Source organism: Pseudopipra pipra, chromosome 1, assembly GCF_036250125.1.
Source record: "Pseudopipra pipra isolate bDixPip1 chromosome 1, bDixPip1.hap1, whole genome shotgun sequence".
Taxonomy (NCBI): Eukaryota; Metazoa; Chordata; class Aves; order Passeriformes; family Pipridae; genus Pseudopipra; species Pseudopipra pipra.
In genome coordinates, this window is record NC_087549.1 from 41,553,567 (window position 1) to 41,578,344 (window position 24,778).

The 24,778-nt window shown below is 35.3% G+C and overlaps 1 protein-coding gene across 7 annotated transcripts in view; it reads right to left on the reverse strand.

Moving 5' to 3' along the window:
* SNTG1 (syntrophin gamma 1) overlaps positions 1-24,778 on the reverse strand; it is a 346,565-nt gene that overhangs the window by 146,891 nt on the left and 174,896 nt on the right. For all 7 annotated transcript variants that reach the window (XM_064653459.1, XM_064653482.1, XM_064653492.1 and 4 more), the window contains exons 3-5: positions 17,948-18,082; positions 10,075-10,131; positions 2,308-2,365 (exon numbers count right to left, since the gene is read on the reverse strand). In XM_064653459.1, coding sequence (XP_064509529.1) covers positions 2,308-2,365; positions 10,075-10,131; positions 17,948-18,082 — 250 coding nt within the window. The remainder of the gene's footprint in view (positions 1-2,307; positions 2,366-10,074; positions 10,132-17,947; positions 18,083-24,778) is intronic.

The following is a 24,778-nucleotide window of genomic DNA, read 5'->3' on the forward strand; positions in this document are numbered from 1 at the left end:
GTCCTGCAGAGAGACCTCAACAAATTAGAAGAGGCCTCACCTTGAATATTACGTGCAGTTTTGGGCACCACAATATAAAAGGAATATAAAGCTATTAGAGAGTGTCCAAAGGAGGGCAATGAAGATCATGAAGGGCCTTGAGGGAAAGACATATGAGGAGCAGCTGAGGTCACTTGGTCTGTTCAGCCTGGAGAAGATCAGGCTGAGGGGAGACCTCATGGCAGTCTACAACTTCCTCTTGAGGGTTAGAGAAGGAGCATACACTGATCTCTTCATTCTCTGATGACCAGTGACAAAACCTGAGGGAATGGCCTGAAGTTGTGTCAGGGGAGTTTAGGCTGGTTATCAGAAAGATGTTCTTCACCCAGAAGGTGGTTGGGCACTGGAACAGGCTTCCCAGGGAAGTGGTCACAGCACCAAGCCTGACAGAGTTCAAGAAGCATTTGGACAAGATTCTCAGGTACATGGTGGGACTGTGGAGGATGGTTCTGTGCAGGGCTAAGAGTTGGAGTTAATGATCCTTTTGGGTCCCTTCCAACTTGGCATATTCTGTGATTCTGTGTTGTAAAACTGGAACCAATACTGACATGAATTATGATACTCAAGTCTGTGTTTGAAGGATGCTCAAATTATTGTAGAATAGACATTCTGATTTATTCTTTTTTTTTTTCCAATAAATACATATCTCAATATTCTTCTTCAGACACTGGGCTTGCATTTGCTAACATTTCATATATGAGACCTAATGTGCTAGCCTAAGCACCTTATGTACATCACTAGTTTTAAGAATTGCACCAAATGTCAGATTCTTGTTTAGAGGTCCAAAGAAAGACCTGAAAGCAACTGGGAGGAAGGAAGAGCCAAGCCTGCAAAATTTTGAGGTATAGGCTTTGGGTCAAACAGCATTTTCTGTATCAAAGTTCCCTAGTACACTTTCCACATCACAAGACAGTCTCCTACACAAGAGATGTCCCTCAAAACTAGCTCTCTGAAAATCAGCAGTATTTTTATTGAAAGGAGTAAGGAAGATTATATCTCAGCTACGTATTGAGGCTAGAAATAATGCATCAGCAACTGCAGCAAAAAAACCACAAAAATAAACCTGTGCATTTCTGTGTGCTCAATTAAACTTAAGTCTATCTTGCTTATATTTTCGCGAAGTGCTTAACATTATTTTAATAGCCACCATAGGCAATATATGCTACATTTTTATATATTATCTACTTATATGCATACTGAAAAGAATGTAGTCACAAGTATAACTTAAAGTAAACCTTATTGCCTTCCTTAGAGGCTCATTCCATGCTATCCCATAGCCTTCCTACATGCAACTTTCACACCTGCCTTTCAGAGTTCCCTTTCAGTTCTCAATATACTGATTCTTCCATGCCTCCCTTTAGCTGTGTGGATAAATATGAGATTTTCCTAATGCTGGCACATTTTAATTGTGGGGAAGCAACATCCTAGAATTATTGCATTACAGATGGAGGGAAACACTTCTGAGTTTACATTTCTGCCTAATACAAATATACACAAATACACACAAACACGACAGAGATATTAAATACACCATATTAGTACTGATTCACAACCTTCCTCTCTCATAACTGTGCACATCTTGAGCTGTTTAACTATTACCCATGTTCCTAGTCCACATATCATCCCAATAATTTCAAAACATTGCCAGTTAAAAATACTACAGAGATTCAGCACCAGCTCTGTTTGTATTAAAAGTAATTATGGTTAAGACTTTATGCAGTACCAGTTTTGCTACATATGAGTGGCTGCAAAGTTTTACACAATTCAGTATTATTTCTATTGCTGAAATAACAAAAGGGTATTATCAAGGTTCTGCCATTAGCCACCCTTGTCCCAATATTACCCTGCTAACCAGTTTAAAAAGTCATGCATTCTCCTCCCATGTTACCGTGATTTAATAGCCAAACATTCGATCTTCTTCAGCTTCCTGAAAATAACTACCGGAAGCGAATGCCACAAAATCATTACTTTTTGTTAAATTTTTTAAACATCTTCATTCTATAAATACCTTCCTGTTTCTCTCCTTAAAAATAATGCTTTATAAGAACCTGTTTAAAAAAAATAAAGTGGAATACTTTACCGAATATTCCAAATATTAATTCTATACTTTTTCAGAGAAAAGTTCGGAGGAAGAGAGAGATCATAAAGACATGGAAGAGAAAGGGTACAACAATAGCGTACATTTAACACTGACTGAAGAATCTCAAAACTTAATACACCTTGCTTTAACAGGCACATCAAAACACAGCGTACTAAGCTGATACCCACCTCTTTGTTCTTTGGAAATCTTAGAAATGACAACTGGAATATTATGTTCAGCTCCACCCTGAAAACAGAATAAATCACAATCTTGTCAGTCACTAAAAACATTTCTTTGCTTAAAATTATATTTTGCTCTTTCATTAAATGCTGTTTTTAGAGAGATTGAGATTCTGCATTTCCTTTTTTTTTAATGAATATTTGATTGTGAATAATTCCTTATTGCCTCTCATAAAGACATTTTTGGTTGCCATCATTAACTCAGGAAATTAATTCAAACCCTACAAGACTTGAAGAAAAAGGACATCAGTTTATCTGAATTCTTGAGAGCTTAGTGTATGAAACCGTGCCCTGCAAAAGCAGAATGGCCATCCCCCTACAATGGCAACCATGCTGCGACCACTTAGTTTTCATGCTGGCAAGAAACAGGTAAACAAAAGTGCAAGAAAGAAGGTTTAGACTTTTCATCTCAAAAGCAGCCTTTATTTGTTTCCATTTCTATCCACAAGCACAAAGAATGAAGGAAGCACTGGCATAAGTAACAAGGAACAGAAAAAGAAACATTAAGAGAAGGAACAGTAGGTGTTCAATAAATGAGGAGAAATAAAGAAAAAATGGATGATAACAGTTTGACAAAAATTCAATGCTGTTGCTTCATTCAATTTATCCTGTTGGGACTGGAAACATTTATGGTTCTTAAGAATAAAGTAATAAAAATAAATTTCAAATGAAGAGGAAATTCAAAGGAAGGTAAAGGCAAATATACACAGAGAAAGAAATAGTTTTTCCTCTGCAGAGAGCATCGAAGTGTGAGCTTGAATGCAACTTCTACAAATTCTGATCATCAGAAGCTACACTCTGCCACAGTATTAATTTGTTTAGGAATCCTCGTTAAGGGTTTGCTTACTCTTCTCTTCAGCAGCCAGATTTTACTTTGGAAATAACGGCTTTTTCAGGTCCAGGTCGAGATGTAGAAAGGACTGACATGGGTGTTTTGATGGTCTAAGGAACAGCACACATCCCTTCTTTGTACAATAGCCAATTGTTTGAAAGTGAACAGTCTTGTACTCAATACCTATTTCTGTCATGGAATAAAGATTAATTTCCTGTGAAACTATAGAATCTTAAATAGGATTATTGCTCTTTCTGCTAGTGGCTATCAATGCAAATAGTCCTAAAAACATTGAGTCAAGAGGGATCTCAGTAATATTACAATAATTATACGTCTACAGGAAAAGTTCTACTGGCATTGCTTGGGATGAGTGTTGACAAGCACAGAACGTATCCATATTTGTAGCACAGACTGAGTATTCACAAAGACCAGAGGCTACCTTCTTTTCAGTCAGGCTGAGAGATGTATTCAGATTGATTAGATTGTAGCATTATGGCTTGTTGAATATCATTCAGTAGTTTTCACCAACTTTCAGCAACACTGAAAGTTTGCTTTGCTGAAGATAATCAGTTCAAACTCACCAAATTTATACGACTTTAACCTATACACTCCAGATTTTTCAGTCACATGTACAATTAAGTTCTTCCAAATTTTTCAAACAAACATTTCATTCCTAAGCTTTCATTGTTACACAGATGTTGCACTATCCAGGATATTTAAAGCCCAGTAAAGAAGTGTAGAGTTTAAAGCTCTGCATAGCTAACACAGGTCTTTTTTTTCTCAGTAAAATGGCCTCCCTCCTTAGATTCAGCTCTCCAGTAAAGAGGGAAATTACTGTTATTACTAAGCCAGCCTGCAATGCACACAACGATTACTCCTGTCTCATTTTATTATATCTACCTAAATTTGTTTACATTGCAGATTTGAAGAAGCTTTCACCAGTATCCTAACTGAAGAAAATTCTCTCTTCTCACTGCATCCCAGTCTGATCAGTATGAAGGCGTGTTTTTAAATTAGCCATAGGAGGTATTGCCCACTATTCTAAGAAATAAAAAATCAAAATGGAAAATAGAAAATAGCTAACCACCTATCTACACCCAGTCACTGTCAGCAGTTCATAGCAAGAGTTCAAGCATGTTTTGCCATCTTGTTGAATACTACTTCAGATTGACACTGCAGTCTTGCATCCTGCATTCTCCATTCTTCTCTGTCCTGAGGAGGAAAAAGTGTATGCGTGTCTAAATTCTGGTTTTATAGACTCAGGAGATACTCCTCTGAAGAAACCTCTGGGAACAGAAGAGATTTCTCAATTGCTTTAAATTTTCCCTCCCTCTAGTATGGACACGTAGTTATAACCTCAGACCAGAGGAGGGACAAAAATACATCAAGTAATGGTGTTGAAGACTTAATGGCTCAGACTTCTGTGAGAATCTAATATCAATCTTTCTCACACAGATTTTCTTGGTCATTTTTCTTTAAGCAGGAAAAGATACACCTGGAATAATGCTAACTGCCCACCTGTGGAGGTGGTCCTACTAGAAGAGGAAGAGGAAGCTCTAATCACTGGCAGCTGTTTGAAGCTTACTGTTCTGGATGTTGGCCACTACTGGTAAGAGGTCACCCACATCTCTCTTCAAAGTGTCATATAATATACTCCTAAAGATTTTTTCTTATCCCAGTTTTTATGTGTGACAGTTATTTTTCAGAAGTTTTTATCATATTAAAAATAGAACAACTGAAACTAGTAACTTTTATTGACAAAGGCTGTTTTTTTTCTGGCTCTAAGCATAAAAAGAAAATAACCTTTTTTTTTTTTTTTCCCCCTAAGCAGAGACAGAAAATCAGAGTCTAAGCAGAGCCTAAAAAAATTAGACCAGTTGTTGGACTTTATTATCATTAGAGTTAAACAATGTAGGGGATGTTTGATACTAAAAGGCAGTATTTCCACTAACAAAAATAGCTTTAAGGTCCACGGCCACTAGATTTTTTGATCAAGTCATATTGAAAAGTCAAACTAAATCTCAGCAGATCTGTGATTCTGTTCATCATTTAAAGAGAATGATCAAAACAGAGGCAGGAAAATTGCACTGTACTGAGTCCTGGTAGCCACATTGTAACAACAAACCTTCATTTTTTTAATGAACTATCAATTTTTTTGCCTATTTCTGCAAGAACACTATACTCCAGTTATTGGAAAACATGGTTTTCTTTCAAAAGTCATACACTTAGCAGCATCTTTTGTCAAAGCTTTGCATCTCAAACTAGTCAGAGATGAGATAAATTACTGAAATACCACGCTATGCTTACCAAATTCTACATCTATCTCCACGGCTATTCTTTCACATACAAATGTTTATCAAGAGGCTTCAGAAATAAGAAAATTGTTCCTTCAAAAGAGTGTAAAACAGATCTGTTCTGCTTCAAATACAAGCACAGTTTTACCATTCACTTCAGTAGAAGGAAGTAGAGCAAAACATATCTTAAAAGATTGGATTAGAAGTAATTTTTAAAGGACTGAAGTTTCCATCTTGTGCAAAAGTCAAGCTTACAAGCAGGTTTTTTTTAGCAGTTAGCTGAATCTGTGATTTTTATAAATACAGTTGGAATGCCCAGTTGTAAGAGAAGAGAGTTTCTCTCATAGACAAGCAAAAAAAAATTAGATAGTTTCATCTTGGAATTATTAAAAATTTATCCTTCTGCTCTTCAGAAAAAAAAAAAATAAAATTCCAAGGCTCCAAAAAACTTAAGGGGGAATAAGACACTTCCAAAATTTACACAAGAAAAAAGTTAAAAGGTGTCTTCATCATGTGAGATATCAGACAGAAAATGGGTGTTTAAGTTAGCAGAAAAACAGCATCATAGTGCCCTAGAACTGAATGCCAAATATAGACAAAATCGTAACAAACAAGCAAGTATTCTAAAGTGAGGGTCATTAATCGTGGTACTGCTGTAATTAACACCTCAGATAAACTGCATCCTCTAATATACACCACAGCCAGAAATTAAGTCCTCAGATAACCCCCATCTTTAATGAGCCTGAGGGTAGTAAGACAACAGAAACTACTGTAGTTCATGAGGCTGGGGGAATTACTGACACAAGGAGGAGAGGCCTCAATCCCTCTCACTCCTACAGGATGACTTGTAGACCTCTACTTTCAGGCACTATTTCAAAATAATAACATTTCTATTTAAAACTAATAACAAATACGAGTTCTTCATTGAAGTTCAGGAATCTTTCAAAACAAACCAAAACAAAGTAGCTAACTTTTATTCATATGCATTAGGAAGCATACCATTTTTGAATGACACATTTTACACAGAAAACTAGCATTTTTCAGAGTATTTGAAACTGACCCTGACACTTCATGGTATACCTAAAAAGCCCACTTCAGTGAGCCTTCATAAAGTTTGCCTACTAAACTAAAAAAAATTACTTTAAGTTCCAGTTCTATATTATTTCTTATAGCTAACTTAAAATTATATATAAATATCATCACCATCATATTATTATTATTATTATATATAATAGGTATATTAATATAATCTGTTATTACAGATTAATCTGTAATAACAGATTATATTAATTGATTGTGTTGGCTTCCAATTTTTTGTTAATCTTTCTTTGTGAGACTGTAGAATCACTAATAAAGGGATCTGGCAAAGAAGGTCCCACATTAACTGATTTTTAAAAATAATTTAACGTAATAAATCATACTGGCTAACACACATTGACAGAACATCCTGGACCATAGAATTCAACTCACCATTTTCATTATCTAATCTATGACATGCAAGTAAGTTTGAGTTTCCTTTGTTAAAAAGACATCTCTTTTCTATTTAATGACATTTTTGAAGGGATTCATCACTTGATTGTTAATTATTCAAAAAATTAAAAATTGTCTACTTGCACCTGAATTTACATATCTTCACCTTTCTACTACTTAGATTAATTTTGATCAAAATATCTATGAATCCTAGAAAATTGATATCTTGCGCTAAAAATTTAAGAGTATCTCGCTCCACTAATTTAAGAAAGACCATTGCACATTCACTATTTAATTTATATTTCTCAATTATATTTTATTTCATACAATATACATAACACTTAAAAATGTGATCTTGAAATTGTCAGCAATTTTAGTTCTAAATGGTAACAATTCAGTTCTAAATTGTAGCAATTTTAGTTCTCAATTGTCATCATCATGGTTAGGCTTCATGAACAAAGATTTAGGAAGGCTCTATCCACGTTTGCTACAGGCACGCTGGTGGCTAATGAGGCCAATACAAGATAGCCATGTCCAATTGCAAAAGGCACAGCAGAAAGACTCTTTACGTGGTATATTCAGCAAGACACGGTTCTTTCTGCGTTGTCTTTTCACCTCGAGAGTGATCCTGCGTGCGTTCTCAAAGGAGACAGCTGCGTTATAGATGGTGTGTCTCCAGGCCTCCCGATTGGAGGCCAGAGTGGACCAGTTATGATGATCAACATGGCCAAGGCTGAGATGTTGTTTCAGGGAGTCCTTTTATCTTTTCTTTGGGGTTCCTCTCTTGTGGCAGCCAGTGGCAAGTTCACCATAAAGCAAGATCTTAGGGAGGCAGTGATCTTTCATCCTGGAGACGTGCCCTGCCCAAAGCAGCTGTGTTCTCAGCAACATGGCCTCAACACTTGTGACTGTTGCTTGTTCTAGAACAGATGTATTGGTCACATAATCTGACCAGTGGATGTTTAGGATTCTTTGGAGGCAGTGTTGATGGAAGCGTTCTAGGAGACGCAGGTGGTGGCGGTAGATGACCCATGATTCGGAACCATATAAGAGAGTAGACAACACTATAGCTTTGTAAACACTGATCTTTGTACTTTTCTTCAGGTGTTTATTACGCCAAACTCTTTTATGGAGTTTTCCAAAAGCACTGTGTGCCTTTGCTAACCTGTTGTCTATCTCCCCGTCAATCTTACCATCCGAGGATATGAGGCTACCTAGGTAATTAAACTGCTGGACTGATTTAAGCTCTGATTGGCCAATGGTGACATGGGGATGATGGAAGACTTTCTGAGGTACAGGTTGATAGAGAACTTCTGTCTTCTTTAAGCTGACTTCCAGCCCAAAGAGCTCAGCAGCGTCTGCAAAGCAGGATGTTAAATGCTGCAGAGCTACTTCTGTGTGGGCGATGAGGGCGTCGTCATCAGCATAAAGCAGCTCCCAGACAATGTAGATACCGTCCTGATCATCGAGGTCTGCTGTGGCCCTTTGGAGCATCATGCTGAAAAAGACTGTGAAAAGGGTTGGAGCAAGAACGCAGCCTTGTTTCACACCATTCTTTATTAGAAAGGGCTCAGAAAGTGTGTTGCCATATCTGACTTGGCCTCACGTGCTGATCCTCGTGAAGTAAGATGATCATTTTAAGGAATTTAGGGGGACAACCTAATCGTTCCAAAATCTGCCATAGACCTTTTCTGCTCACAGTATCAAAAGCCTTGGTGAGGTCGGCAAAGGTTACATAGAGACATTTGTTCTGTTCCCTACACTTCTCTTGCAGTTGTCTGAGGACAAATACCATGTCTGTGGTACTCCTGTTGGCTCTGAAACCACATTGGCTTTCAGGTAGAATTCCTTCTGCAATAGCAGGTATCAGTCTGTTCAAGAGTATTTTTGCCAGGATTTTGCCAGCAATGGAGAGCAGAGTAATACCATGGTGCAAAAATCAGGTTTAGTGACTCTGGAGATTTGCCCTCCAAACATAAAAACTTCTTAATGTAACCCATTTTTTCTTAATACCAGCTAAGTAAAACCTCATTTACCCATGCAATTGATTTTACACTGACATGCATTACTTCATCATTATTCAGTGAACTATAACCTATAATGATAAGGGAGGTGCTGTTGACCAAACTGATGAGAAACTTTGGTGAAAAAATAGCAAGAAGGTTTCCTTGAATCGAGGTCTTCATGGGTCAACAAACTAATAGGAAGCATACCAAGACACATTTAAAAATTAATATTTCTATTCAGCAATATTCTTATCAATGACAACACAAATGCACATTAATCCTTTTTATGAGTCCCTTATAAGGCAAGTACTAGCAGATGTTCAGAAGAAAATCTATACTTTCCCTTTATATGCATAATTTAAGCCTCTGCATTCATGTGAAGTACATTTCATTTTTTCCATTGCTATCTTGAGACTGAGGACTGCTGTGCTTAGAAGATAAAATTAATCTTGTGTTGTCTACATTCAGATTCAAAGGTAAGGTATGGTTTTCAAAATCATAGATTATTACGACAAAAATTATTAACCCTTTCTCCCTCCCATCCCTCCCTATCTCAAAAAAGGGTTACCTATGCTTATATACATTCTTGAATCTTACTGAAGAAAGCAAAAAACATGGTAACATGATAAATTGCCATCTTTGCTTGATCTGCAGCAAAATAAACCATATGAGCAAGCAATAACACTTTCTGTCCTACTAATGAATTGCAGTGAATTAACGTGATATTCTTTGTAGGAGAATTGATGAAGAACTTATTGGCTGTTCCATGTGCCTGCTGCTGTAATTAAGCATTCATTAATAAGCATTCAAATTAGAGTGCTGCTGAAAAAAGTACAGTCTGTGCAGTTGAAAACACCTCTCAACTCTTATACCAAATCTTATTACAGAGTTGGTCAGCTTGCATCTTAAGGGAATGAACTTTCCATTGTCTTCCATTACATAGGGCAGCGTAGTTGCTGGTTGCCTACTGTGGCAGTATATAACATACTAGAATACGTTTGGTCTCTTGTTTCTAGTCCTTTAAAATACAGTTTGTCCTCATTAAAAGTAACATTGACTATATGAAGACAACTTTTGCGTAACATGGAATAACAGACCAAAAAAATCATCCTACCTTTATACTTAATCCAAATCCTCCTACAGTTTGTCTTCTGATCGTTACTGTTCTTTCCTGAGGAAAAAAAAAAATCAAGTTTTGTTAGATTAAATATTTTCTGCCAGAACAACTATATTCACAAATCAATAATCTGTTTCTGTGCTTCCATCAGACATTGACTTTTCTTGCTCTAATAAATTTCTGAATTTCTAAATGTGGAAATCCCATGAAACCTATGCTGCAGAGGAAAAAGACAAAATCTGGAAGAAAAGCAGAGGTCCTGTCTCAAACAAAAAATCCTTGTTTCAATTCACACCATACTAGCAAGTATTGCAATGCATTAAGAACAGAACTGTGGAGTTTGACAGTTAGGGCATAATATACGGATTTCAGAGGTCTTCACCTTGATGAGAACCAAACTGGTCCCAAATGCAGATTGAACACTACATGCTGAATTATATGCACTGCACTCCTTTAGTGCATTTTCCAATCTAGTTTCATCCAAGAGCTGCATTACTTTTTTTAAGTGAAAGAAACACATGCTTCAGAAATACTTTGCTACCATAGCTGATTACTAAATAGGCAATACTGTGGAGAAGCAAGAAAAGAAAACAGAAAAATTTCAAGAAACTGTAATTTCCCCACATAACATAATTTATCAGAGGGTTTGGTCTAGTATTTTTTCTAGTTTCTTTTCTATCGCCATTGAAATTTGATATTAAATAGTTCAGCACTAGACATTTACTGAAATGAATTTCATTTCAAAAACATACTGCAAACTAGATCCACTTGAGTGATGTGCTATGTGTAATGAAAGCATTGTATTGCATTTAACTTGGGCTAATTAAAAGCAGTTCTCAGTCTTACAATAAAGAAATAATACTTTGATGTATCATAAGTGTAAAGACTTACATATTCTTTGCAGCGTTATAGCTAACAATAACAAATATGCAACGATCTTCAAAAATACAAATCAGAATTACATACAAGTTATGTATTTCACTAGTAAAACATCAATAATCCCCTAGTCTGCAATTTCAAACCTCACACAAACCTTACAGTGAAACAGCTTTTCCAGAACTTTCAGAAGCATCAGACATTTCATGCACTAGAATTTTGGATTAGGATTAAACCCCATCTTTGATCATCTCCTCCATTAATTTTTTTTTTACCCCAGAAGTTTAGAAACAAAAATGATAGGACTCATTAAACCACAGTTATCCATCATCCAATCTAAAACTGAGCCATTGGTCAGGTCTTCTTTTGTAATCGGTAAAGAAAAATAAACACATTCAATCCAGGTGATTCAAAGCAGGTGCCCAAGTTAGGTATTAATCACCTTCATCGAGTATAGAGGTAGGATGTCAAATCTAACTTGGGAATGATGATTCCCTCCTTTTAGAGTTGCCAAGTAACTTGAAAAAGTATTTTGATGGTAGATACTGGCTTTGAAATATTTTGCCAGAAAACTCCTTTATCCAAGTAAGTTTTACTTTGTCATTTGCATATGACTTTTTTTATGTGACTCTTGAAAACCCCAAACCAAGCTTAATTTTCAGTGCCATTTTCAACCCAGGTGAACTGAATAAACCTTGTCTGCAAAGTACTATATTGTAACGTAAAATAATACTTTTATTATAATGATTAATGCGATAAAGAGGTTTGACCAGCAAACTGAAGCAAATTATTTTGTTCTGATGCCTCTAATTAGCATTTCAATTAGCAATAACAATAATAAAATGCTTTTCTCTAGTCCAATAGCTTTAAATTCTTAAAATGATCTACAATTATTCATTAATAAAATGTGGTGACAGCTTTGGAAGGTAACATATTTTGTACCAGTAAAGAAGTACTCTAAGTATCCTGATTGACCATTTATGTTGTTTCATGTTAAAGATAATAATTCTAACCAATGTTCCATTGATTAGAATTATCTGCTTATAAAAAAGTCTTACTAAAAATCCCTGTCGGCTATAGATTTCTCTATTAGTATTTCACTTAGTTTCTCTTTCCCCTCTTTTTGCATAGCATGGGTTTCTGTGATTGAATTTTCAGTGGTTTTGCAAATTCAAAAAGCAGCTTCATGTCCAAGTTTACAAAATAAAACTTCAGTCATATGAAAACCTACTTAGTTTACTATCAAGACTACACAAAACGTTTTGTGACCTTGTAATTCTATTATGACATTTTTTATCTACATTAGAGCAAACAGAGAGAAAGCTAGAGCTCCTAGGATCCTTAAAAGCAAGATTCAGAGCAGTGTTTTAGCTGTTTCCTGGAACAGAACAAAATTAGTTATCATTTTATTGAAAAACACAAAGCTGCTGCCATCCTGTCAGCATTTTCCATGCCTTTAACTCAGAAAATTCCTCATCCACACAGATGTTCATTGACTGGAAAGGACAGCTAAGAGTTTTGCCAAGAAAATAAAAATCTTCCTCTGAGCTATGCAGTGAAATAAAACCCATATCTTTTAGGTTTTCATTAAAGAGCTATTAAAATTTCTCCTTAAAATCCATATGGTCTTCTTGAGAACACAAACATCATCTTAAGAGAGATCAGAAGTGAAGAATGACCATGTAAACACACAGTTCACATGAGAAACTGTGAATAAGGAGGAAAGGAAAGCATAGAATCCTATGTAATCATTAACTATTTACATTAATCAAGAGTTAATGTTATTTTTAAGAATTAAATCTTAGAGTACAGTAAAGATTCAAATATTTGATACTGAGTGGTATGTGACGTAAAAGAAAGTTTCTAATTGCTTAACTGATTCTTAGAAATAATGATTAGTAAGTAATCCTTTGAAATTATTGTAATATAAAGCAGTCATCTAATGTGATATAATAATCTAATAATGTGTCCTTATGAAAGAAGTCAAGGAAAAGTTGAAAAGGATGAAGAAACTTTAAAAGTCTTTATAAAACTGAACTAACTGCATGTGAAACTTAAATATGCCATTACTCAACTTTTTTCCTAGAATATAAATTTTATATTTTCAGTTAGGGACACTGGTTTCCCAGTGTGCGGTTACTCATCTGGTATGTCTGGTATTGTTCTTATAAGAGTAAAGGTTTGAAGAATAAATTTGTCTAGGTCCAGACAGAAAACAAGACCTCTCTTTTCACTGTGGATAGAACAGACGACAAGGTATTACTTGTATGGAAAAAAACTGATAAAAAGCTGAATGTGTGCACAAAACAGTAGGTGAGAAAAAAGAAACAGGAGAGGAATCTACAATAGCAGAATGACACAGAAAAATGTAGGGAAAAAAAAAGGAAGAAAATGTTAGAACATAAATTTTAAAATACAGTATTATAAAGATAAAATTAACACATTGACAGCAACTTCATAGATCAACCTGTTAACATTTGATGCCATAATATCTTTAAGGCCATGCCCTTATATAGTTTATCAGTAGTAATCCCACTACATTTTGAAATCATTAGAATTTTTTTCCTTTCATTTAATTATTGCGTACATTTTCAGGATCTTATATCCTCTTTTTGGTAATGCTTTGCTCTTTCTTACTGACATTTCTTTGGATTAATTTACACGAGCAGTCAAACTTTATACTCATTCTGATTGTAAAGGACAGAGGACAGGTCAGTCACATTTCCAAGTTGAAGTGTTAACAAGGTTTGCCAGCCGACTTGCTCATCTGCTAACTTCCATCATGTGACATTTGAAGCTTGTCTCATTATTTCAGTTCCTCATGCAACTGGAGAAGGTTGGCAGTAAGGGATGACAGCAGAATGACTGGTCAACTGGAAGTCCCCCTTCCTCTGCAGCTGTGCTGAAGACTGAGGATGGTAAACACAGCGGTGTACTGGCTGGAATAACCAAAAGCACTCATCCTTTTGCTTGTTCTCACTTCAAAATATTCCCATTCCTGCAGCATATGCTTAAAAACTGAAACATTCTCCTAAATATTTACTATAAAATTTCTAGTCCTAGGACTGATTTATTTCAGAAGTGCTGCATTTCTCAAGATAGAAATAAAAGAGAAAAAAAACCCCAAAACTCAAACTATAAACCCGAAGTCAGTGTGGATCTGAACTCACACTAGGAAAAGTTATTATTCTCTTTCAAATTTGGCATTATAAAATGCAATTTGAACCTCAGTTGATTGCTATGCTTTTTACTTTTAAATAGCTGCAGAAAAATAAGCCACCTTAGGCTTTCCCTAAATAATCATATTTACATCTGTCAGGTTGTCACTTTAAAGCTGCCCAGACTGGCAGGAAAAAAAAAAAGTTACCCCCATCTGATAGATGTTTGACGACTTCTGTGAAAAAATGGATTCACTCCACTGAATAGCTGACAGATACCAACATGATAAAAAAACCCCCAAAGATTCTTACTGCTAGCTTTTTGAGGGTAACAAGAATGGAAAGTGCTTGAAAGGTGACCTATCTGTCCACATATTTGCAATTCTCTCCAAGACAGGGCGTTTCGTTTTGACATCGTTTATAATATTCAACCATACATCAGAATCAAAACTGTAAATAAAGACAATACAGTAAATAAATCAAACCCATTATTTATTATTTTAAGCTTTTCACTTTTTTCTTCTATTTCTATTCATTAAAATTGCTAATGTTAATTGAATTTGTTTTACCAACAACAAAACATATAAAAATAAAATTTATAATTCTCAAAAGATAATGATCCAATGTAACAGATAAAAAAAATTAACTCTCAAGAAGTCTCAAAAATTTAAATATGTGTCCAGTTTTTTAGGGGAGAAAAAGGTATACGAGACCTGACAGACACTAGTGTTATCTTCCATTTTTTCCACAGGTAGACTCAAGCTACTCCAATTCAGGCATACACTTCCCGTACTATAAAGCCTTTCTACAGGCAAGGATTTAATCTGGTTTTGTAATGACACTGCCTTCTAGGCTTTGAGTTTCACTAAATGTTCTCATCTCACTTTTGGTTGTTTGCACTGGAGTTTAAAACTACATCAGATGTCCACTAACAGCATAATGCTGACCTCACTATGCTTCTTTCTCTTGGAAAGTAAGTCTTTCTTGTTGCATACATAAAGAAATCTATTTAACGCTTATTGATGCAACTGATGTCCAAATTTTGATCTAATCCATGATCGTTTGAATTACCGTTGTTGCTCTACGGAATTGTTATAGGTACAATTGCTGCAGGACCCTCACTAACACCGTAATTTCATTCAGCCTACTAAAGAAAGAGATGCTTTATTTTTTTAGTGTTTAACACTGTTGCTTATAATCTTTTATGCATTTTATTTTCTTACTCCAAACTCCACACAATGAAAGAATAAACAAGGTTTTGGAAACTAGAACTGTCTTCCATCAAAAGGGAAGCGTTCTAAATTAAGAACTAGGTCCTTATCCCATGCACTCACATTAAACAGCACTTCATTCCTAAGGAGCCATTGACTTCATTTAGATTATTCCACAGGATACAAATCAGGATGCTGCTGGAACGCTAAGTGCCTGTTTAAAGTCTGTCCTACACAAAGAAGCATGCAAATTGATTCAGGCTCAACGAACAGAAGAGATACTGTTCTGAACTAGAAACACAGTAACAGCCTTTCCTTCCATACCAGTGCAGAAGTGATAAAGAAAAACCTTATAATCAAATTATTTGAAGGTTATTTATTAAAACAGATTTAAAAGAACTCTTATTGTAGCTACTTGTCTGTAAAACATAAGAATACTATAATTTCTCAGTTACAATTTTTTTTTTATGTTTTAGAGTTTATTCTCTGAGGCATTTAGTGCCAGTTGCTAATGAAAATACTTGCTTTGTAGAATTCAGGTAAAAAAAATAAATGTGGTCACTTATCTAGAATGACAGAAAGAATAAAACAAAATTAACCAAATAAAGTAAAATATAAGAAAAACAAATAAACCTAATAAATCAGGAATAAAAATGAGGAAAATCGGCAAAAAAAAAAAAAAAAAGAAGCCTGTGGGGCTTGTTTGATTATAGCATACAATCAAAGCACATGATACCAGATTATTTAAACTATCTGTGACAAAAGGAGGGCTAACTGTTTGTGACATGCCAATCATCCTTAGTTGGAATGGATTTACTGCTACAAAACCTAGTCTTAAGCCCAGAGGAAATCAGGGTGAAGGACTGAAAAGTCAGTAGTCTAACAGTGACACTTCCAGGAAAAAGAAATTTCTCATCATCACAGTAATATCAATAAGATTATGAGTTATGAATTCAATATGAAAATAATATGAGGGAATTTAATTGGTGAAGCAAATAATCCACTCTTTTCCACAGAGCCTTTGCAAAGTTAAAGAGGGCAAAACTGTAAGAGAAAGCCTTACTGTGAAAAGGAAAAAAATTAATATTCATTTCATGAAGACATCTAAATAACAAGTTCAGCAGAGTAACAGATATTACAGCAGAATAATGAAAGTTGTATTTCTGAGTGATAAAATCTTTTATTAAATAATGCCAGAATGGTGTTGGTGGAATAATGGTGCCGCAGTGTATGTTGCTAATTGAACTACTACAGCTTGAGCTTCAACTCATAACTTCTTTCTATACTGGCTGTTAGATGTCCCCTCTATTTAGGAACAGCACATTCTGATTGATAAAAGAAGCGTATATACTCCACATAAAGGACACAGACCTGTGTTAGTAAACAGTATTTGTACAGCGTGAAATGGTCAAAAGCTAATGTCAGATTTGTCATGCAAATAAACCCAGATTGTATGGAGACAGTGTAGGCAGTGTCTTCCTCTTTTTTCAGACAAAAGCTCTGAAACTTTCACCTTGAGATATTCATAATCCTGAGAGAGATTATTTGATATATTTTCCACTAATCTTCCACACTGTTAGAACTGCTAACATTCTACCAATTTATTTCTTATTTCTGCTTTGTATCTTTTTATTTTACTTGTATTTAGAGATATAGGTATGTGATAACAGCAGCAATTAAATAATAAAACAGACAGACATAATAGCATTCACATAACATTTGCATAAACAGATATTACACTACTACACCTCACAACACTGAACATAAAATCCTATGATAATCTTATTTAGCTCAAAGGAATAGCAGAATGTTTATAATAGTTTCCCATAAATCTTAAAAATATCTCTACAAAACATAATTACAGTATCTATAAAAGTCTATAGAAATGAATGCTAAATGGTTTCTATTATTTTTGTAGCTATCTCCTAATATTAAATTAAAACTTACCATTACAATAGTACTAAAACATACAATATATAAAAATTATATAAAAATTTACACATCTTCCAAATAATTGTCTACAAAGCTCAGCTTCTTATGCACAAGATTCAATATGGTGCTTAAATCAGAAATCTGACACATCATGTAAAAACAGTAATACATAAAACACACTATTACTGTTCCATCCATGATGTGCTGGTAAAACTAGTGACCCTCACAGCATGCATGAAATCTAGTGCTGTGCTACCATAGGAAGCAATCAAAGCAACAGAGGATAGAAGATAATTCCTCTACCAGCAAAGCCCTGCCACAACTATTTTATCAACCCCACAGGCAATACTCAGATATCTAAGTACATGGAGGTATCTGTACTCCCTGCAAAAACCACTGCTCGTGTCATTTCTCCTGCATTCAATTGCTCCAGTACCCAAGGGTGAGTTAAGAGAAACGATACCGTACTCACACATATAATTTATCATCTTATTGCTGCTTTAGATGAGTACTGCTAATATTTACTTGCAAAAGATGATATATTAAAACACACTTAGTGTTAACAGTATAAAGTGAAATAGCAAACCATGGGAGTAAATGCATACATATGTGTATATGCACTTGCACACATGTACACACACTATTTTTTTGTTTTGTAAAGAACATCTTAAAGAAGAAATAAAAACTACTTACACCAGAATAGAAAGGCTCACCAGACACACAGATCACATCCTGCTCCTGGATCATCAAAATATCTTTGGCTAAGTGCAGTCGCACTTTGAAAGGCTCCTGGTTACCATCCTGCAGCAAACAAACCCCTGTCTTTGTCTTCAAAGGAAGGAATAAAGAAAAAAAGTTTTTTTCAGTTAGCACTTTGCATTGCTAGAGGTGATATAGTTGAGAGATAGGTACAGTTACCATAAATACATTAACAATTATCTAAAACTATTTCCAGCAATCACTGTATTTATTATGTTTAGACTACAAGAGAACAATGGTTACAGTAGCATATAGTGAAGGCAGACTTTGCAATAATAAGGTGCTATTTCACTGATGATGAAATTATGTTGAATTGATGAAATCTGAAATTTCAAATTTCTTCAGATCAGCTGTGCTCTTACTTTCCATCTTTGTATTAAATGTTGCCACCTCACTTGAACGTGAAGTAAAAGCTAATGCTCCACATATTACACCAATTTTGACACAGAAACACATACGATGACATCTCCAAACTAGCCAGATGTGAGTACCAACAGCTACATGAACCAATTGCATAGATACAGATATATATGTATCCACATATGTTATCTCAGAAGAAAATTCACATATAAATAGTGTTTAAAATCTTGGACTCATCAGTGCCAATAAGAAAACTTTCACTGTCCTTATAGAGGTCAGATTTCAATCCACCACCTGTAAGAAACTGGCTTAAGAGGAGATCAAGGAAACAAAAGCATTTCTGTGAACTTTAAGTGCCAAGGTTGACCTGGTTGAATCTGAGGTCTCTTTCTCAGACAAGAGCTTAAAAGAGGATTTGGAAGATCTCCCCATAATGTGCTCTGATACTTTACATCCATAGCATGGAGAGAACAAACACAAATATGGAACTGACAGTAGGCAACTGGCAGAAGAGAAGTTTAAATCTGTCTCATGAGGCTTTAAAAGAGGTGGAAAGGTCGAGGACAACCTTTAAATAGGTTTATACAATGTTCTCCACTGACAAACTGTTCTGTCACTTCTACTCCATACTAAACACTCAAACTTTGGAATCGTTTTTCCTTGGATGCTGGGAGCAAATGTGTATAACTCAGCTATGACTTTGAAAGTGGCTCTGACGTTGTTTTTATTCTTTTTAAACTAAATAAGAAGAAACAAAAATTAAGAATTCTATGCATTGAAATCACACTGGGGTCAGTGAAAGCTCTGGTCAAAAGTCATCATACACCCTTTTTTTAATATTAAGGTGTCTTTTTTTTTTAGAAAAAACAGAATGAGAGAGAAACTGTTTGGCATGCACAGAAAAATAAATGGATCACAAAAGGAGTTCGGTTTTCAATACCACTGAAAAATGCCCTCTCATACATAAAAATGTTACAATATTAAAATAAAGACAGAATAGTTCTATCCTTGTAACTTCTGCTTTACAAACTAAGATGCCTCCTTGCTACACAGAGTTGTGAAGTAAGCAGTAAGTGACAATGGTAGTTGAACAATGTGGGCTGTAAATAACTATGGTCAAATAAAAGGGGCTAGTTACCACTTATATAATGTCTTCTGCAGAAGTTTGTAAACGTGTCTTTCCTTGTCTTTGGATAACTGGCAATAGAATAAATTCTGCATCTCATACACTGAGTATAGCAACTCTGACTTACTTGACTTCACATTTCTGATTTGGTCAATAACCTTATAAAATTTCCAGAGTGTTTCTACAAAAGCGAAGTGGCTTCTTTGGGAGAATTAGAGTCAGATAACCATAGCAGACAGAGTTAGCCATTAGAATAAAATTAAAATTCAAGTCAGTTTCTAAATGCATGTGGGCTGAGCTTTTTCAGTCTGAACAAGGAAATCAAGCTTGGGAACAGCAAAATATTTTGGCCCTTGGAAAGACTGATCACACACACTCAGGGACCTTATTTACATCAGACACTCTAAAATGTAATGAACCACTTCACTGTTGTTGGGCTTTATGAAAGCTGGTTTACGATACAATTCAAAATTAAATCTTACATTATACTACCTCCTTCCCTCTCCTATCTGAAAGCAGCATTAACAACCACGTAAAGGAGAAGAATGTAGTGGAGTTTCATTAGGTAGCTTCAAAAAAAGACCTTGTTAACAAAGACTGGAATTTAATTATTTGGTTTAATTTTTGTCTGCTGAAATTTACTTTTTTTTCTGCTCTCGCCCAACCCCTTCAAAGCATCCCATAAACTGAATCAAATAAAGATATCAGCTCCTGAATCCTTATCCAAAGCTGAAACTTAGGGAAGACAAACTGTATATATAATTTCATGTAAATTGCTCTGCACATCACAATTTTCATTCATGTGACCCCAGCAAAACTATTCTCATTGAAGGGACACCAACTGTCTAGCCTATACCCCTGCCCTCTCTTACTCTTGAAGAGCTTAGATGAGTGTGTGTGTGTGTGCGTGGGTGTGCGTGTGTGCGTGGTGTGGGGGTGCAGGGCTATGGCTGGTGTTAGCTTTTGTTCCTGGTACTAATTTTTAAGACACTCCCTGTGGGGGTGTGCTAAAATTCTTCCCTTCAAGCCTTCTCCATTTCACTAATAGAGGGCCCTACCCCTGGCTTGCAGCAATAAAACAGCATAGGGCACATCAGCTGAGCTACTGTCACCGTCAGTGTGAGGTCATGCAAGGCATCCCCTTGTGTTCAAGTGTGTGATACACTGCATTACCTTACAGCAGACATGGATAGAGAAGCACAGTTCAGCTGATAACAGTTTGTTAAGCTAATACAACCTGACTATCTTTAAGCCTAAATCACCAAGAACATTGCCTTATATATAGAGTTTGGCACCTGACGGGAAGAAAACAGAGTGTTTGAAGTCGCAAATTTTTATGAAATGGATGAGGTGTGTTAAGGAAGGCATAGGGAAGCAATATAAAGCAGAGGAAAAAAAAGAGTTTTCATATGGGAGAAGAGCCTGTGACTTCAAGCAAAAGCAGTGATGAAGAAAGGTAGAGGCACCTAAGTAACAGATGCAGTGAATTTTGCACCTGCACAATGCTGCCTCTGCCATCTCATTCTATATCCTTTTAAACTGAGTTAGACAAGAACACTGATGTGGCAAGAGCTGATGTTCTTGGAACTGCTTACAGTTCCTGAACTAATATAAGTACAAAAGGGGCTGAAAACTGATCCCCCTTTGCTTTGCCACACCAGTCTGTGGTGAACTTTCTGCTTAAGGTTACTATCAGAGAACAGTACAGGCTGGCAGAACCCTTAGGGTAGACTGCTTCTCTAAATAATATGGTTACACTCTGATCATTATTAGCAACAAGGCAGTGAAAAAAGGACATTTAAAAATCTTTTCCAATTATACCTTGACTTACAGCACATTGTCCACATGTGCTGTGTATAAGATCTGGCCCTAATAACTTTTCTAAAAGGAATTTAGAAATTCTTACATACTAAAGACAGCTTAGTGCAATATATATGACCTTAACAAATATTTAAGAATTAATTTCAGAGGAAACACAAATGAAAACTGCAGTTTATACATTTATGCTAGCAGCAGTCTCTACCAAACACATATCAAAATAAATACTGTAGAAAAAACATCTTTAAAGTTATCTGTTGATTTAGAAGTCAACTTCCTATATAAAAATTTTTTAAAAAATCTTTTGGCCTAAATAAGTCTGCTGGCAGATTTTCTGTTGAAGAAATTTTTTTTATTTGTTTTATTTGGTTTTTTTCTTGTACTTTATGACAAAAAAAATTCTAAAACATTTTCTGTGTGGTTCTAGAGGAGACAGTATTTCAGGCAATTTTAAATAGTCATAATTAGTTTTCAAGACATAGATGTCTTTTCATCTATACTATTTTATATGTCTTTTGCCTTACATTAATAAAACAATTTATTTAGCTTTGCTCCTTTATTTTCACAGCAGTAGGAAGACTTAAACAGATATTCCAGAATAGTTTAGTCCACGAACTAGTTGAAGAAAGGAAGATAGGAAAAAAAATCTCAGCACATTTTCTATGCAAGGTGACCTGGATTTTTAGTTTCTTTTTACTGATATGTCCTAAAATAAACTAAACCTCTTCAACTCAGTTTTAAGTCCTGAAATTTATTTCTACTATCAAAAACCTGATACCAGTAAGGAGAATGGGTTTCAGAGACTGTCTTAAAAGTGTATGTAGTTCCTTCAGATTAATATCTACCCTTTTGGATGCTTATTTGAACTGAGGCTGACCCCTGAGTATTTGGAGATATGCCTGTCACTGCTTTATAATCACAAGTATAAGAATAAAAAAAAGCAATTGAATCAGAGGCCTAAGAAAGTAATGGCAATGGATTTAAGAGGTAGGAATATGTGTCAGAACAACATAAAGGATGTTTTTTAAATGGTCCAGCTACACATTTTGTGGAGGTGTTGCTAGATTAAGTGAAAAGCACTTATATTGTCAAAAATTGGAATGTAGCCCAGACAAACTGGGATGTGTTCAGCTTGTCATTCAGAGCCTCTTCTATCAGATATCAACATTTTCCAATCCAAAGGACAGCAAGTCCATTCCTGCATATGGATTGTACACTCCAATCTGAAAGAACCACAGGAAAATTCTGAATTTGGACTTGAACTTATTTTTATTTAATTTGTGAAGTATTTGCCAGGTAAGTGTTTGGCTGTGGTATTCTTCACAAGTGATTTTCTTGAATGAATAAAGTCTCCTAGAGAAAGTCCTTGTTTCACACAGTCTGTAATTCAATGTGTAAATTAGGCATTTGGAAAAATATATATATATTTATGTAAGTATACATATATGAGTTTCTTACTGAACTAAGGTACTTTTTATTAGAGCAAAAACTTTCATTTTCTGACCCTATAAGGATGCCACTTTGATTTCTGAATTACCAATGAGCTTACTGGGACTAGAGAGTTGAGGCTAAGAGGTAAGATTACATAAAATTAAAGGCTATTATGAGAATATGCACATTTCCTCAAATTTACTTTACCCACTATATGACACTCTAACAGGCATTGTAATTACCAGTCATTTTCCATCTTGTTATTTTGGGATTAAATTATGAGTTGAAATTTCATTTTTAGAAAAATCCCAGAAACCCGAGGTTTTAAAAATCCCAGTATTGCTATCTAATAGGATTTATAAACAAAGGAAAACAGCAGCTCAGGTTGAAATGTGTAAATCATAAAATAGCATAAAGGTGACTAGACATGGACCAAAAATGTGTGTAACAGGCTTTAGGGAGGAAAGCCATGAGAAAGTCAAAATATGGCTTAAAAGTTAAAACACATTCTGTGGAAAGAAAGAAAAAACACCAAAAAACCAAGCAACTAGATGGATGTTGAAACAGAAGTCACTAAACCTCTGATTAGCAGAATGTATCAAATTATAAGGTTTGTGAAGTCCCCAAGAATATTCATAGAATTCATAAAGCAGAGGAAACACAAAAAGTTTACCAATTCAAACTAATCCTTCAAACAAACAATGGACAGTACTGTGAAAACAGATTAGTAGATTATAAGCATGAAAATTAATGGGGCATTTATTAACTTAAATAAGTTTGATGTTATATTCAGGGGGAAAAAAAAAAGCCAAGCTATTAGAAGTAAAGAATGAGATATCAAAAGTTAGAAAATTAGAAAAGTTAGAAAGCTGTTCATGCAGCTTCTTCTTAAAGTACATGGAAAATATGAACTTAAAAAAAACATTAAAAAGTATCTTGGGGAAAATGTCCTTATGCATTATAATCATCCCAAGTCTGCAATTGCATCAGAACGGTACTTTCACCGCAGAGGACAGTATTATGTCAGAGACTGAGGTTATCTTCCAAGAGATAGTTTTCAGAATATAGAATAAGGTCAAGCAAGTACAGGAGAGCATTTAAAGAACCCCGTGACTTCATGATTTATGCCCTTGTAAAGTTCAGAAAGCTCAGGATAAAGGGTAAAAGAGGAAGTGGTTGGTCTTATGGTTTAGAAATTGTTAAGTACAAGAAAAAGTAAAATTGGTACATTTGCTGATCAGTGAGGGAAAGAGCATGGAATATAGAATAATCAAATATGAAACAGTGAAAAACTTCCCACAACTAACAAGCAGAGAAACCACCAAAAAAAATATAATTTTCCCCTCCTTAGATACCAGATAGTTTTCCTTAAAAGAAAATGTGTATGTATGTAAGGCCTCCTCTTTCTGTAGTGCCTTTTAAATTGTCTAGCATAGAAGGTATGTTTTTGCAGAATAAAACTACTTTACAATGCCTTGAGAGGCAGCACAGCCTAAAGATAAGGTGCTAAGGGGAGAAAGTAATTATTAGGACCATAGGAATCATCTTTAGATTTACAAGAAACTCTATCTGTCTACATATATGTGTTTAAGCTCTGTAATAGCACTGACTGTACCATTCAGACCTGCAGAAGGAACTTGGGCACAAAGCGCACATGCAGGTACCTACAAGCACACAAGACCATTTCAGTGTCCAGATCCCACTAGTAGACACCACAAAAAATAAGGGATGCATGAAAGCATCAGTACTGTGGAAGAACTAAGATTCCCTCAGGGACACCCAATGCACTAGAGCAGCAGATATTTAGAATGAATGAAAAAAAATTGACTATGTCATGAACACTAAAAGCCGTGCTTCCGCCTCAGTGTATCTATGTGGAATATTTTGGTTTTATGCTAATCGGAACACAGCTCAAATCATTTACTGCCACTAGTAAGGATGGAAGTATCAACAAGAATCTGAGCTCCAGTTGTCATTTTGGGAGAGCGATCTCAGTTCTACAGTGGTGGAAGGGTGGGAAGGGTGATAAG